General features: G+C 39.0%; 1 protein-coding gene and 1 pseudogene across 2 annotated transcripts; both read right to left on the bottom strand.

Annotated features, from left to right (window-relative positions):
* Window positions 1-698: 698 nt before the first annotated feature.
* LOC147478574 (transcription factor bHLH144 pseudogene) lies at window positions 699-4,175 on the bottom strand (annotated as a pseudogene). Its single transcript, XR_015208634.1, has 4 exons — window positions 3,977-4,175; window positions 3,589-3,696; window positions 3,304-3,493; window positions 699-2,205 (listed from the first exon to the last, which is right to left on the bottom strand). The product of XR_015208634.1 is annotated as a transcription factor bHLH144 pseudogene (transcript).
* Window positions 4,176-5,023: 848 nt separating this feature from the next.
* On the bottom strand, window positions 5,024-15,805 carry LOC147478573 (callose synthase 7-like). Its single transcript, XM_086584652.1, is given in 16 exon segments — window positions 5,024-5,448; window positions 5,690-5,875; window positions 6,334-6,384; window positions 6,474-7,271; window positions 7,513-7,643; window positions 7,646-7,741; window positions 7,815-7,927; window positions 8,328-8,411; window positions 8,565-8,683; window positions 8,771-8,893; window positions 9,081-9,192; window positions 9,328-9,535; window positions 9,716-9,784; window positions 9,887-9,997; window positions 10,089-10,198; window positions 15,686-15,805. Coding segments are annotated over 16 exon segments (2,649 nt in total). The 5' UTR covers window positions 15,784-15,805; the 3' UTR covers window positions 5,024-5,208.
* Window positions 15,806-16,043: the final 238 nt, after the last annotated feature.

The raw sequence follows: 16,043 nt of genomic DNA, 5'->3' as shown, positions 1-16,043 counted from the left end.
AACAACAAGCAAGTACACTACTCTTTTCCTGGACTGGATAAAGAACCGTATAACACAGCCATTTTCACTTCCAAGAAAACACTCGCATGAAAAATTCACGGATTGACAATGCTTTATTCAGATAAGGATGAGACATAACCATCTTAGCAAGTACAGAACGAATATTTTATACGACCAAGTTCATGGCTTACAGACCCGTTTTACACCCCAACCACATCGGGGAGCAAATGATACCCAAAGTGGGAAGCTAACAGGCATGTCTCAAAGTGCCAAGTTACATCATCCATCCAAAGCACAGTTGATTGGAGACAGAAAAAGTAAAAAGACAATGCATCATTGGCATCGACAATAATAAAGTTTGAAAGTTGGCCATGAACATACCAAACATATTCAATCCAAAGACTTAGGGAGTTTTTTCCACCAACACCGCTAGCTATTGGTTAGTACAGAGCACAGAATAGTTTATATGCATGCAACAATATGCATCCTGTCTCTGTGTTATGAAGCATAAATGAAATTTTAATGTTTAACGTTGCATAGCGACCCCAAAAAGTAAGCTTCATGTCAAGCCCGCATAAAGTGTTCTCCATTTTCAATTTAAGTACATATTTAGATAGAATGATTAGGACAGCCACCAACATTATAAAATGTTTGTGGGCTTCATATTTCAAAGGTAGAAAGAGATGCAGACAGAACACTAGTATGTGAATGCACTTATTAAATATAAATAAACACGTTTAGAAAAGATAAGGTACCTAGAAGTCGTAACATCATTAGTACCAAGTCCGAAATGATGTTTGACATAATAATGATAAAAGAAAAAGAAAATAACTTGCAGATTACATAGTAGACTCTCTTCACACTCATTTCCCAGCCCTCACGTTCATCCGAAAGAACAAATCATAGATCAGTCAATAAAGTTGGGGAGCTGAAACCCCACCATACTGGCTCTAAGAGAATGCTGCTTACCACCCGGCATACGCCCACTGCCAAAAGCATCATTTGCCTTCTTCACACGCTAATTCCAATCTTAGTCGGTATTATGATCTCCTTAATGTCTCCTTGCAACTGAACTGTGTATCAATAGACATAAAGGAAAGAGATGATAATGAAAAATACTATCTGTAGAATAAAGTACTTGACTTTTGTTACAGTGGCAACGCTTTACTCAATTACTGAAATTCCCAAGCCCATGTTTCTTCACTTCAACCTTTAAGGACTTGAGGTAAGTAACAGCTTCATCAATAACAGTGGCAGTATTCATCTGGTCGGCACCGGGAACAATTGAACGCAGTGCCTTAACCATTTTCTTCATCCTCCGTCGCTGCTTTTCACTGTCGTCACTGCTGCTGCAGCATCCAGAGCATGACTTCTCAGTCGAAGAAAACCTCGGCTTGCGGGATTTGGAACAAAAATTGGAGCATGAGTCAGGGGAGCCACATTCATAGCTGCCAAAAGTCCGTGCAGTGCTAACCACCTCATCATCCTCTTCGAGTTCATCTTCTTCCAAACTCATTAAAGCATCGATATCTTTTGAATCCTCTTTCAAAAAAGAGGAAGATTCAGCGTTCTCGGTACATGTATTTTTCCTTGTGTCATTATCTTCGAGAAATGCTGCATGCATATCAATGCCAGGGGAATTGAACTTCTGGGGGGTCAGAGCAGGGTGGTACATGATGCGACTTCTGTTATTAGTCTGATCAAAGATAATGAAGTTCTTTGGACATACTTCTGAGGGTTGGAATTCAACCCCATGAAAGGGCCTCAAGTCTGGAGCCAGTGGTAGGATAGGACCTAGGTCATGTTCAACAGGGCCATAATTCATATAAGAGGCACCTACTTGATACCGAGTAGGGGACACTGCCTTTTCTCGGAAAAATTGTTTGTCACTCATGAGTGTAGGAATATCACTTAAGATTCAGAGTAAAGCTGTTTTGACAAAGTAGTTGTTTGGTCTGAAGAGGATGTGATCTAAAGTTCCGGAGGTAAAAGGGGAGATTTATGCCATTACCGTGGCAGCAGGGAAGCCCTTTTCACTAATTTAAGATGCCATACGCAATTTCTGATTACTTTTACTTCTTATTTGTGAATTGTAATACTTCTTATTTGTGAATTGTGATACAAGGAAGACCAGTTCTTGAGATGCAGAGCTTTTCGATATACAAACTACGTGACAGGCTTAAGTAACAGACGGAAATACTTGGCCTGACATATCAAGGGAAAGATATAATAAGTAGCGGTTAAAATGAACCTACATGAAGATGATAAAATCACAAAACTAAGGTATTGCAAAATACAAAAACCCAACAACTCACTCATAAGAACAAAAAAACTAAAATTAAAAATAAATAAATAAAATAATAATCACATAAACATGTCTCACACTCTCACTAGGTGGCTCCAGAAAGGGTATACTAAAATATCCATGAATAGGGATCTGGAAGACTTCTATTCCCATAATTATCCAGTTTTTCGTTAGTAAAAACAACTCAAGTTTATCAATAGAAACACTTCTAATCTTAAACCAAAAGTGGGAAAAATAATCCAAGTATCCAAATGACAAAATCAATATCTCCAAAACTATTGTTGCTTCTTCAAAACCCCAAAATCCTACTTCCTCTTCAACTTCTAGGTACAGCATTACTGTCAAATGCAAACTATTGTTGTTTTACCTTCTTCCTATTTCAAGTTGTGCTGATTTTTTACTGTACCAAATACAAGTGGACAGTTTTCTAGACTAGTGACAATCTTGCTTTATCATTCATAGATGTAAGGTATGGTCAAAACTAAATCTCCAAGTCCTCAAATAATTTTATCTTTTAATATTTTATGTGCCTACGCAAAGCTCAAGGCATTTATCAAGATCCACCTAACTACTTTCGTTCACAACTAGTTACTCCTTATAAGATTTTGATTCATCCGTTTAACGAATTTGGTTGACCTAAGTTTAGTGGGAAATACAAAGTCCAATTAGATTTATCCAACAATCTACAACCAGAGTGAGTTCTCAGTTCTTACGCTAGGCTTACTAGTTGTATATCATACCTTAAATAGTTAAATCTCTAACTTCAGTACCCATATAAATCCATTAATTGAATTACTGTTCCAAAGCCCAGACCTTACGGGGAAAATACAACAGTAGTCTTCCACCACAATACAGATAGCTTTAATCTTAGAAAAGAATAAACTCAAATGATGCTTCTAAAACTAAATAAATAGAACATCATATTATTGTACTACTGCATAATTCAAATTCATTCAAGGCTATAAAATACACAAAATGATACAAGAAAAAATAATTACCTGACAAATTTGCAACAATTGGTAATAAGCAATAATTCTCACGTTCATCGTAATATTTCCTCCCTCCTTCACTTTTTGGTATCTCTTCAAATTGATCGCAATGTACATTCTAACTTTTTCAACAACAGTAGAAATCGAAAAAAAAAATCACAAATGCAAAGAACCCCGTCACTCAACCAGAGAAATTCACCTGCAGCAGTACATTTAAAAAACAATCTCAATAAGCTAAAAAACACAACCAAAGAATATATATATATTGACAAAGTTCTTGGATACTAAACTTACAGTCTTTACAGTATCACGCGGAAAAACACGACACAACAAATACACTTCCTGTTGTAATTAACAAATGATGTCCAAGGCATGTTGATAGATTTTTCTTCAACTCAATATCTGAAACAAATAGTATATAACAAATGAGCTCCAATAACAAAGCAAAACAAAACCCAAGTCACTAAATTTCAAATTGAGCTACAACTATACAACAAATAATACTAAACTAAAAAAAAATGAAGTAAAAATCATATAAATGAAAATTTTACCAAAAGGGGTCTCATAAAACACTTCTAAATCAACATAAAACCATCAAAGATCAAAACTTGGACAGCCCCAGAGACTAAAATCAGCTCATAAACAGTTGGCACTATTGAAAAGTGTGATTTAGAAGACAAACCTTGTATATTTTAGAAGATCTTTACATGTAGAATCCAAAAATGAGCTCAACACAAACTAGAAATGAAAGCTTTTTAATGGATTTGAAGATTTGTTGTCTATAACAATGGAAGGTAAGATTTGCAAAGTAGTGAAAAAGAGATGTGTACTCTTTTTTCAGTTGAGAATTTAGAGAGAGAAAGTGGTTAAAGTTTAACTACGGTTGAGTTAGCTTTTGACTATATAGTTAAGTTAGTTAAAAGTCAAAAGTATCGAGATTTGTGTTGACTATTTCGGATTTGATTGTGACCGTTGATTGGATTTGGAATGACGAGATTGGCTTACGTGGTTGTGACGTAGTCATTTCGTATTGGGCTTGGGTTTGAGATCCACATATCAAAAAGATGTAATGTGTATGTCTTAGGGCCCATATGTTTCCTTGTCTATAAAAATGTTTTGTATAACATGGCTTGACACTGATTATCATAAAATTGACTATACATACAAGTTTTTTTACCTGTAGAATCCAAGAGTTGGACAATAATATCTCCAGTATAATTGTGTCCATCACTAGCTAGATCACAATTCTGTTTCAGTCACTTTTCTTTATAAATCAGTTAAAGATGAAGTACACAATTACTTGTACTCGAAACACTTTTAAATTTTAATGTTACTCTCATATGTTTTTCATTTCTATATGCTGGATACATTTTGACTTGGCCATAATGTGCCTTTAAACTTTTAGCTACTTTTAAATAATCTCAGTTTAGACTTTAGACCAACCAATTACCATTTACCAGTGGCAGAAATTTGTCTCAGGCTTCTCATCACTATATTCAGATTTTAGCTAATAGGGACGCCACGAGGATATCCCTATAAGGACGCCAGCCGAGACCGTTGGATCCGAGATCTAACTGTCCGAAAATCCAAAACAAACCCATATTCTTTCTCTTCCTTTTTGTTTTTGATTTTCGGACAGATCCAACGGTCTCGAAACACTCATCCCTATAGGGATATCCTCGTGGTAGCCCAGATATTACTTGATACACAACTAAAAGAAGTTCTGCTATGACTGGGAATGCATTCGGTTAATAAAGTACAAATAAAAATCATCAGATCATAAATACAAAAAGAATAATTTAAGTTATCCCCAAGAATTACTATTCAATTAGAAAAATTGTGACAGGAATAAACACTGTCAAAGAATGAGAAATGTACAAGGCCTGGAAAAAACTGTGGAATGAAAATTTCGGCTCAGGTGGATGCTGCCCTCTGATTCTTCCCAGCAAGAATCATTGAGATCTGTAGACCTCTACTGAATGCTTGGTTGAAGAGCAAGCGAGTTTGAAACTCTGATACAAAGGGGAACCATGACAGTATGACTATAGGCATGAAGATTAGGAGCCCCATCACATACTCATAGGCTCGTGCTAGTTCTTTTATCGATTCCCAGAATCCTATATACTTCAGCAAGGATCTGCATGCTTGCCCAATCTTTAAGAGAAGAAAAAAGAAAAAGAATCAATACTGATGAACGAGTTTGAAGTGTAAACAAGAATGATGGAAAAATAACTTTGCAAACACAGAACTGGACATTCTACTACTTGAACCATTTGTCATGTTCCACATAATTTTAAAAATATAGGATTGCATGGACCAGCCATTTCAAAACCTAAATAGTGAATACCATTTACGTCCCTATCTTAGAATTAATTAGGTGAAGAATATCACTTACGAGAATAAAGGCCCACCCTGTGGGCATGAAACAAAGTATCGCTGCAAACACGTCTGAGATAGTGAGGCCACAAACTACAAATAAGACGGTCATGACAGATATGAAGCCTAGAAATAGAAGTCCTTTGAGGATTCTAAACATTAGCTGGAAGTCGGTGCCAAATCTTCGTCTACCCATTGAAACCATCTGAATGGAAAGAGAGAAAATAATTCCATGGCATCAGACTTAAGTGGGAGGAACCAACATTTTAGAAGCAAAAAACTAAGTAATGGTTGTAAATACATATATCTTTACACCAGTAGTATGACAAAAGGGATAGATAGGGTTGGCTGTGTGATTCCCTGCACGTAAGCGCATATATAAGACAAAGGCCAACTCTAACCAGAACATTTTCCAAAGGAAATGCAACAAAGGCACAACAGTGTCTCTGTTTCTGACTTATATGATGAGTCAGACATGCTGATTTCTAGATACACAAATTCAATTATTTTGACATGTTCTGACTCGTGCTCCAACACGATAACTGACACATTAAGTCCTTGAAAGTGGATGCCCTCTTAAGTTTTAATATAGTCCACAGTTCATGTTTAATTGTGGATACCCATTTAACATAGTACACAGTTCACGGTTGTGAATGTCATTACCTTAAGAACCAGCAGCACAGTTGCCATGACAAGCCAAGAAAGTCCATAAACCTGAAAAATAAACAGTAAAATGTGATGAGGTCCAGTAAAATATTATACATATGATTTAGAGTAGCATAACTGATGAAACGCAACCATACCAGTATACTTTTGACATGGTGGGCTATGTTAAGGTGGTACACAATCCCGTATTGATAGATCAAGAAGCGACAGGCCAGGATAATTTCTAGCACACGACCCCTGATATCTGTATATTTGAGGTGTTCCTGTTCTGAATCCCACCAGGACTCCCAACTTCTATCAGGTTGGATACCAATACCACCGCGGTTACCCATCCACCTTTTCCAATCTGTCCAGTCGTCCACAGTCTTTTGCCACTCAAAGCCGGAAGGATTAAAAACAAAAGGGGCAAACAACCAGGAAGCAACCAAGAACCACATGGAGAATGTGACAAATAAGTACAGATTTGAACTGCGGTAAGCGTTTCCATAAACTTGGTACACAATTAATAGAATCATGAGTTCCAATCCCTTGACGAAATGACTCCGTGAGTAAAGCCTATAATTATCAGCGAACTTTGCATGAAACACAACAAATCCTCGACCAGTTGCTCTGTATTTTGAACCTCCATGCAATATTGTCCTACCAAAATAATGTGCTTTTGTGCCAAGCTGGAACGTGAAGAACACAGAGGCCAGTTGCAGCTGCATGATTATAAATTCACCCAAGGCAGTACGGAACCCTCTTTCTAGTCCAATTTCCATAACCATGGGAAGGACCAGTAATAAGCCCAGCTGAAAGACTGACTGGGTAGCCAGAGCCGCTTCAAGAGCCTTGCTATCGCGAACACTTGGATCCTCGAGAACAGCCCTTTCTAGACCACTCAGAACCAAATATAGACGCCCATATAGGAATACATACACAGTAAGCACCGTAACCTGAAACATAGTAGATGCTGAAATAAAGCTTACAACAAAATTTTCTCAAAAATGTTAAAGCATGACTGCATGAGGAATGTTTCCACGTAGAAGGCGTAGCATTCCAGAATACCAGAGAAACATTACAATTACCCTACTAATACAGACTTCTAAGTATCAGATCTAATCATCTTCTAAATATTCTAATTATGAAATAAAAAAAATACTGTAGTCTTAAGAAGAAAGTGTATTCGGCGTGTACCATGCTACTAAAGTAGAAACCAACTGTGGTAAAGTAGAATGATAACATTCTATAGAAGTCAAAGCGGCGCCCCAAGCTATAGACATCACGACTAAGTGTCTGCTCTCCATTACCATTTGCTACCTTCGCCTGAACTGTGAAATTTGATTCATTCCCACATCTCGTCCCTTTCCCACTTGCATATACTCATGATGAGTTACATATCCCCCACGCAGTGTTGAATTAAACCCTGTAAAGTTTCCACTATTAATCGTCTGATTTTTAATGGTAATCAATACTAGTTTAGAGAAACCTTAACCTACCTGAAAATATATCTTCACTTAAATTAATAATTTTTGAAGCTTTGCTAATGCCTCCCCTTGTTATGTGAAAGATTCTGTCAAAGACATCAGGATGTCCATAATGAAATCGGACTCTGCAAGATAGAAGTAAACAATAATCAGGGAATCACATATGGAGATCCTACATAGGAAAATCAATTTTACAGGCTCTTTAAGAAACTAATGTTATTCAAACTCTGAAGCTTGACAGAAAACATAAAGCTCTTATCTGATCAGAAACACAAAAAGGTCTTCCTGCGGGAGCTTACCACTTTAGGAAGTAAATATTACACCTAATATTACTAAAAATGGAAAGTCAAACTTTTACATCTATAAATTTGAAGTAATCTGGTAACACGAAAATAATAACTCTCCACTGCGTGAAACTTATCTACCAACTATAAAAAGCTAGAACTTAGCACCAACAATATAGTATATGTTACATAGAAATAATCAGTCCCTACATATCCTGGAAAAAAATAATGATAAATATACCTAAGAGGACTGGCTAATATCCGCTGGCCAATAGTAACGAAACTCGTTTCCTGATTAGACATGAACCAAGCAAGTGATGAAACACTGTTGAAAGAACCAAAATGGACTATATCAGCAAATAGATAATATTAAGGATTGAAAGATATACTGATTCACAGTTTTACACTCAATTAGTTACAATACAAACTCAAAACTCTTGAAACCACTAAATGATGCTGCAATTATGTTAAAACTAGCCTTCCAGTAAAAATATGCTCTCGCAGACCCAAGATGGTGGGTTTCCGATCACCACGATGAGATTTCAGAAGCTCCTCCAAAACGTTCCTCATTTTAAAAGCTTCTTCAATGTAATTATCCTGAAAATAGAGTATAGGACAAATGGACAATTAATAACACAGATACATAAATATGTTGACTAATTGAGGAATGAAATAGAATAATGCCTGATTCATGTCTATGGTCTGAAGTGCTTCCCCACGAGTGAATACAATGGCATGATTTTGATTTTCAGGTTTCCCTTCACCAATATCTGTTGGACGACCAGGGAGCTTGATACGGTAGACTTCCTGAAATTCAAAACCAATCCATCACAGTGAAATACACACATACCAAACAAATCTTGATATATGCCTAATACTTCAGAGTTCAAACGAACAAATCTTTTAAATAAGCCAAATACTTCTCAAACTAAATCTTGATATAAGCCAAATATTTCTCAAGTAACTTGCATTGACGGTTTTCCGAGTGCCATACCTCGTCGAACTTATCTCCTCCTTTAACAAGAACAGAGTAGTATAACTTTTCAGATTTCCCACCAACAGTCTCTTCTCTCTCATCTATGTAAGCGACACGAAGTGATGGATACCTGTCCAATTTCGAGGAAAGAGAAAGTGGAATGATCTTGAGTCAAACAACAGGATTGCACCTAATCTCTGGTTACATTATGTTACCTAGAAATACATAAATTTTATGCACATTAATTAACAATTATGTAGCATACATTAACATGAGACTGAGAATGTTTTGGTAACAACTCTGATCTCTTTTTTCGTTAGATTTCTTCTGGGCACCATAGACCTGACAGGAAACAACGTAGGTGAACTTCATATCAGCCACGGCTTGAGAACGGATTGCAAAAGGCATTTCTTCCCGATGATTTATATCAACTGGACGGTGGCCACGGTGGCCACGGTAGCCACCAAAAATTTCTAGAGAAAGGAGAAGAAGAATACTCTTTGGTTAATCCATTGTTAAAAGTACAAAGAAAGGTAAACTTTTTCTACTCAATTAAGTCATACAGAAGAATATATGTTAAATTTATTCGACTTCAAGTTAGAGACACATATATGTAAGAGCTAGCAGATAAATCTGTGGGAATGGTGGCGTACCAGGATCTTCAGCCATATCTAGGAAACATTGAAGCTCTAGTGCCTGCCTATAATACATCATCCCTCGCACTGAAACAGAGAAAAACTACGGTAAGATGATGTATACAATAAGTAACATATTGTACAGATATTGTTAGAGAAAAGAGCTGAAAGTGCTTTGTAAAGCCAAACCTGTTCTAAAAAGTGTCTGCCCCCTGTAAGATACCCACTGACGAACTAAATCCACCTGTTCTTTAGGGTCATTATCATCTTTTGTACGTTCTATAAAATTGCTCCACTCATCTAATTTTTTTATGGTAGAGAACAAACAATTTATACCGATTACAGAAAAAAGAAGGAAAAGGATAAATCAAGTTTGGACGTCAATACGTACCAGGATATATCTTCTGAAGGTAAAACAAAGTTGATATTCCATCCTCATTTTCCAAGTTAAGTTCTTCCTCTGAGTAGAGAACATCTTCTTTGTAGTATGGAGTCAAAACACTAAAAATAGAACAAGGAGAGGGGAAAAAAAGAGAAAAAGGAAAGAAAAAAAAGATTTACATCACTTGATGGTAGATTGGTAATCAATGTTTTATGACATAGAACCACAGTCCAGAGATTATGTTTGGAAACTATTTCTCTACACATGGACTTGTTCAAAAGTATACAAGGTAGTCATCAATGACCTGCTCTCCCATAAGACAAATCACGGTTATTTTGAAGTTCAAAAATAAAAAAAGGAGAATAGTGATGGGTCTTACTTTGAGACCTAACTTTTACTGTCTCTCTTTCTACATGGTATCAGAAAAAACAGGAAGAGAGAAGTAAGGAGATCAAACCCTAGTCACCACCCTTAGCCACCACCCTAGCCGCCACCCCCTTCCTTCTTCCTGGCTCGGGCAGCGACGCATATTGCGCCTGACCTGTGCCAGTGAGCTGCTCATCTGAGCGCCTGACTTGTGCTGCCTCCTACTGTTTTCCGGTAGGTTTCCGGCGTTTATCACAGTTTTCCGGTAGGTTTCCGGCGTTTATCACATTTTTCCGGCAGGTTTCCGGCGATTATAACTTTTTTTCTCACATCAAGGTACTATTCTTTGCACTATATCCCTTATCATGACGGATAACGACTCTAAAGGTACGGATGATGTCTCCTTGTTGAATAATTTCTCTTCTTCGAAGAAAATTACTACCGCTCTTCTTAATGGGCGGAATTTCCACTCTTGGGCTGGATTACGTTAAAAACTATTTTTGGGGCCAAAGGGAAGATGGATTGGCTTGTTCCCAACAAGATGATTTGTCCATTAATGGGACCACCACTACAATAGTTGGTCCATGACCAAGCGTATGATTCTAAGTTGGTTGTTCAACTCATGGAGCGATGTCTATGAGATGTTTACCTTTTATGAGGACCTGTTGATGGTTTGTGGGCTGCTTTCTCCGAAATGTATGCTACTACGAACAATGAGGTTAATTTATGAGCTCCGTGTGAGTTGGGTCGGGCCTGAGGGGGCTCTTTCTATCTTAGCTTACTTTGGGTACTTGAAGAAGCTTCGGGAGGAGCTTTTCTTACACTTCCTATCGGTGTGCGGTATGACACCTACTATTATGGCATTTCTTGGCGTGAGGAGAAACAGAGAGTTCATCGGTTCCTTATTGGTCTTCACTCACGATTTTGAAGCCATTAGCGCTCAAGTTCTCAATCTTGCACCTCTTCCATCTCTTGGTGGCGTATGCCATTATTGAAAACATGGCGTCGTGTTCGGATTACTTCTTCTCGGTGGTTTTACGATGCACCGTCTTCTGGCGATCGGATGGCGTTTGTTGCTACTACTTCGACCCCTGGGGTCTTACGGTAGTTTAGTTCTCTTGTTCCATCCGGGAACACTGGTGGGCGCTTTTGCGATCATTCGCGAGGCGGCCTACCACCTTATTGATAGTTGCTATCGGTTGCATCGAGCCGTCCCAAGGGGTTGAGGGGCTTAGGAGGCAGCAAACCTCGTATTGCGACTATTACTGATATTTACGGTAGTCATCGTTGGGGAGTTCGGGGATTCGGGACTTTTACCCAAAAGACGCATTGATCGACTTATGCATGCTATGTCTCTCGCGTGGGGGACATCTAGTATACGCCATGACTGCTGCGCCCGCGGGTACACTCATGCGTTCAATATTAGTTCCCGCCTCCCATCCGGTTGGGTCCTTGATTAGGGCAAATGATCATATGATTTGGTGAGTCTAGATTATTGTCGATAGCACACCCTTTTCACATCATGTCCGCCTTGGATGGCTCATCACCACTATTACCCGTAAAGTCTTGTTCGATTATCCCTGCTATCTCTTTAGAGTCGGTCTTTATGTTCCTCAATTTAAAGCTCCGTTATCTTTAGTTAGTCTTGCTAAAGATTATCAACGTTCTGTTGTTTTCTTACCCCATTCTTGTTATCTTGAACCTCGATGCGAGGAAGCAGATTTTTGGCGGGGGCTATGGCGTCTTGGTTATACTACTTTGGAGATCCCCCCATCGATGCACATTCCGCTGATGTCGAGTTTGCATGCTAGTGTGTTGCGTAATGTCGGGCCGTTATTTGTTTTTGGCGAGTCTTTGAAAAGTTGGCATGCTTTCGGTTGGGCCATGTCAACTTCAAGTATCTATGTACTTTATTTCTGAATTAATAAAAGCATGCAAAAATACTCTTTTCATTGTGATACTTGTTAACTTTGTCTAAACGTGTGCTAATTCTTATATTCCTGCCTTTCTAGATCTCCTTGTATGTTTGATGTGATTCATACGGATGTTTGGGGCCATTCTCCTGTGACTACCCTCTCGGCCATAGGTGCTTCGTGACCTTTATAGATGACCATACTCGGTGTACTTGGATCTATTTATTTCATGAAATCATCGAAGTTCTCCTATTTTCACTTTCGGTTTCTCCAACTTCATTTAAAACTTCGTTCAATATCGTGGTTCGCCGGACTTGGTCGATAATGCGAAGGAGTATGTTTCAACCGAATTTGTTGCCCGTCTTAACAGCCGGTATCCTTGATAGTGACTTTGCCCTACGCGAGCAAAATGGTGTTGTTCTGAAACGAAAAAAATCAGTCTTATGGATGTAGTTCGGTGTTTGTTGCAAGGTATGCATGTTCACCGATCCCATCGCATTATCGCGGTTCTTACATTTATCTACGCCGAAACCGCGCACCGGTAGGGGAGTTAATGGTAAGGCCCTCGCAAGTTGTATGCGGTCGTGTTACGTTTCCGTTATTCCCGGTGTTTGGGTATTGTTTGCTATGTTCATGATAAAAGGCTTCACGCTGAACCAAATTGGATGATAAATCCATTCGATTGTGTCTTTCTAGGAGGTATTCCCCTAATGTCGAGGGGTATCGTTGTTATCATCCACTTTAGTAAATTAAACCTCTATCATACCTTGGATGTCACATTTGTCGGCATAGTGCATATTTTGGTCCTTATACATCTGCGGCGGGAATCTTTGTCTTCCCCGGGCGTCTTCGGCTGTTTATCCTATTCACATCTTTAATACTCCTTTGGTGGTCCTCCTACTAAACCTTTCTAGGTGTATACTCGTCGCTGCTTCTCCTCGTGCTTTCATTACTTTCATTACTCGTCGCTCGCGCCCGGCGCCTTCGGGTAACATTCCTTCACCTTCTAGTGATCTACCTATCAGATTGCTCCTCTTTGTTGACTCCCAATTGATTGCTCACGGTGATTCTCCGATTGTTGAGCCCCACGATTTCGCTTCGGGACCGGGCATCCCCGGACAAATCGGGTTTCAGTAACCATCTATTCGCGGTTGTCTCTTTATCGGGGTGTATCTGCTTCTATCGGACATATCGACCCGGTTTCCTGATTAGGATAACATCGGTTCGACGAAGCTCTGTCGGATCCGCGTTAGGTAAGCTTATATCACGGTGAGATAATGACCATGGCGAGAATCGGACTTGGGGAAATGGTTGCTTTACCTCGAAGACTTCGCCTGTTGGATGCAAATGGGTTTTCACGTGAAGTACTTGGCGGATAATACGGTTGACGATATAAGGCCCGTTTGGTTGCTAAAGGGATTTACCACGAGTGCACGGGCGTGACTTTGGTGCGACCTTTGCTCCGGTAGAAGTTAAAATCTGTTCGACTTCTTATTTCCACGGCTGCCTCTTATGATTGGCCTCTTCATCAGTTGGATGTGAAGAATGCCTTCCTTCCGCGGAGATCCAGCCTTAGAGGCGATTTACATGGATCCCCCACCGTGCTTTTCGTGGTGGTGAGGGGAGTATCTTAGGAAAGTTTGTCATTTCGAAGTAAGTCCTTATATGGGCTTAGCGGTCCACCACGAGCCTGGTTCGATGGATTCAAATGGTTATTTTCTGATATGGATTTACCGGTGCCACTCGGACCATACATTGTTTGTTGGGCGGAACTCACGGGGGCACTTATCACCTTTGTATATGTGGGACGACATTATTATTACGAGGAGGCGATCATCGGCGTTGTACAAATTAAGGAATCCGCAGGAAGTCTTTTGAGGTTAAAACTTGGGTCACATGCGTTACTTTCTTGGCATTGAAGTTGCCGCGTAGTCAGGGAATCTCTTTATCCCAGCAAAGTATGTTCTAAGATCTTAAACGACTGAGGGATCTTTGGGTTGTCGACCGGTTTCTACTCTATGGTGCCTAACACGGTTAGTTCGCGAACGATGGACCATTATTATGGATCCATTAACCTCGGTATTGTTGGGCGTCTTATTTATCTAGTTAATACTAGACCGGACATTGCCTATCTTTGTGGCGAGAGTTAGTCGGTTCAATGCATGCTCCACGTCAATCTCATGGATCACGATGGAAGCGTATATTAAAATACCTAAAGTCTTGCCCTGGCTTTAGGTCTCTTCTATGCGGCCGGTTCGAGGGGTCCCAGATTCATGCTTGCGGATTACGATTATGGAGGTTACGGTGGCGATCGTTCCAATACCGGCTTATGTGGCTTTTCGGGAATCACCTTATCTCATGGAAAAAGCGAGCAATCTGTTGTCTCCCGATCATCCGCTGAAAGTCGAGTATCGTGGCGCCACCGGGCTTTGGGCACTTGTGAGATTTTATTGGTTCGCGATCTATTTTGGGAGAGCTTGGTTTTACCACAGTCACGGATCATCCGTCTTATTTGTGACAATCAAAGCCGCCATCCATTTAGCTTGATTCAGTCTACATGAAGCGGACTAAGCACATAGAGATTGATGTGCATTTTTCTCTTGAGGAGAAAGTTAATCTTTGGGATTGTCTCCCCGGGTCGCTGTTAGGGCCAAAGGCACGGCTGCCGATACTCTACAAACCAGTGGGACCTCCTCGCGATCTTCCTTTTTCCATTGGCAAAATTTGGGTCTATTGGATATCTTCGTTGTGGCTTGAGGGGAGTATTGTAATATTAGTCCCATTGGGCCTTATAGGAGCAACCTATGTCCTAATAACTCTAACTTATTATAAATAAAGATGGGTCTTACTTTGAGACTAACTTTTCTTGTCTCTCTTTCTACAAATAAAAGACATTTATAGTTCATTTCTGTGTGTCCTAAGTGATTAAAAATTTCATTTTGTACCTTTTAATAAGTAGATTTAATAAGTTTAATGGTGATAGTACATCATATCATGTGTCCAAATACAAACTAATCAACCAAACCCGAACCCAAACCCAAACCTTATAAATGTCCATAAAGAACTTTTTGTTATCAAATCTACTTTATCCAATCTGACTATTATACTCTCGACTCAGTTCCATTTTTCGTTGTTGATGAAATTTAAAAAGAAAAAAGAAAAAGAAAGCATTTATGTGAAAATGTTATTATTTGGTGGTCAATCCCACTCCGGAAAATATAGCATGACTCTAGAGACAATTGATAAATAAGCATTTTAAAGAAAAACAAAAATTCATTACACTAATGTAGCATCAGAATTGTTGGATTTAGTCTCATAGAACCTAACCTGAAAGATAGCATGTTCTGAACTTTTGGAGCACTTGGCATATTCATAAACAAAGAGTTAGCAAAGAAAGTAATCCGACGACGAGCTTCCAAATTCATAGGAACATTTATTGCAGACTCTTTTACAGTCAAAAGCAAATAAAGTCTTTTACCTGCATGAAAATTAATCCCAAGGAGGATAAAAAATCTTAGCAAACGGAAGAGTATGCAAAAGAGTTTGAACTATCCCATGAATATAATATAACCTTCTCCATCCAGGATCTATTGTGTGTAAGGTCAAAGGTTTAGCTTTTCGAAACTTCTCTTCTTTTTTTCTCGGTCTGATTTTCCGCTTGTGCTGGTGAGATTTTCAAGATTCT

The sequence above is a fragment of the Coptis chinensis genome, chromosome 9 (assembly GCF_015680905.1).
Source record: "Coptis chinensis isolate HL-2020 chromosome 9, ASM1568090v1, whole genome shotgun sequence".
Lineage (NCBI taxonomy): Eukaryota > Viridiplantae > Streptophyta > Magnoliopsida > Ranunculales > Ranunculaceae > Coptis > Coptis chinensis.
The sequence above is the reverse complement of the archived record's forward strand: the minus strand, read 5'-3'. Positions and strand labels throughout refer to the sequence as shown.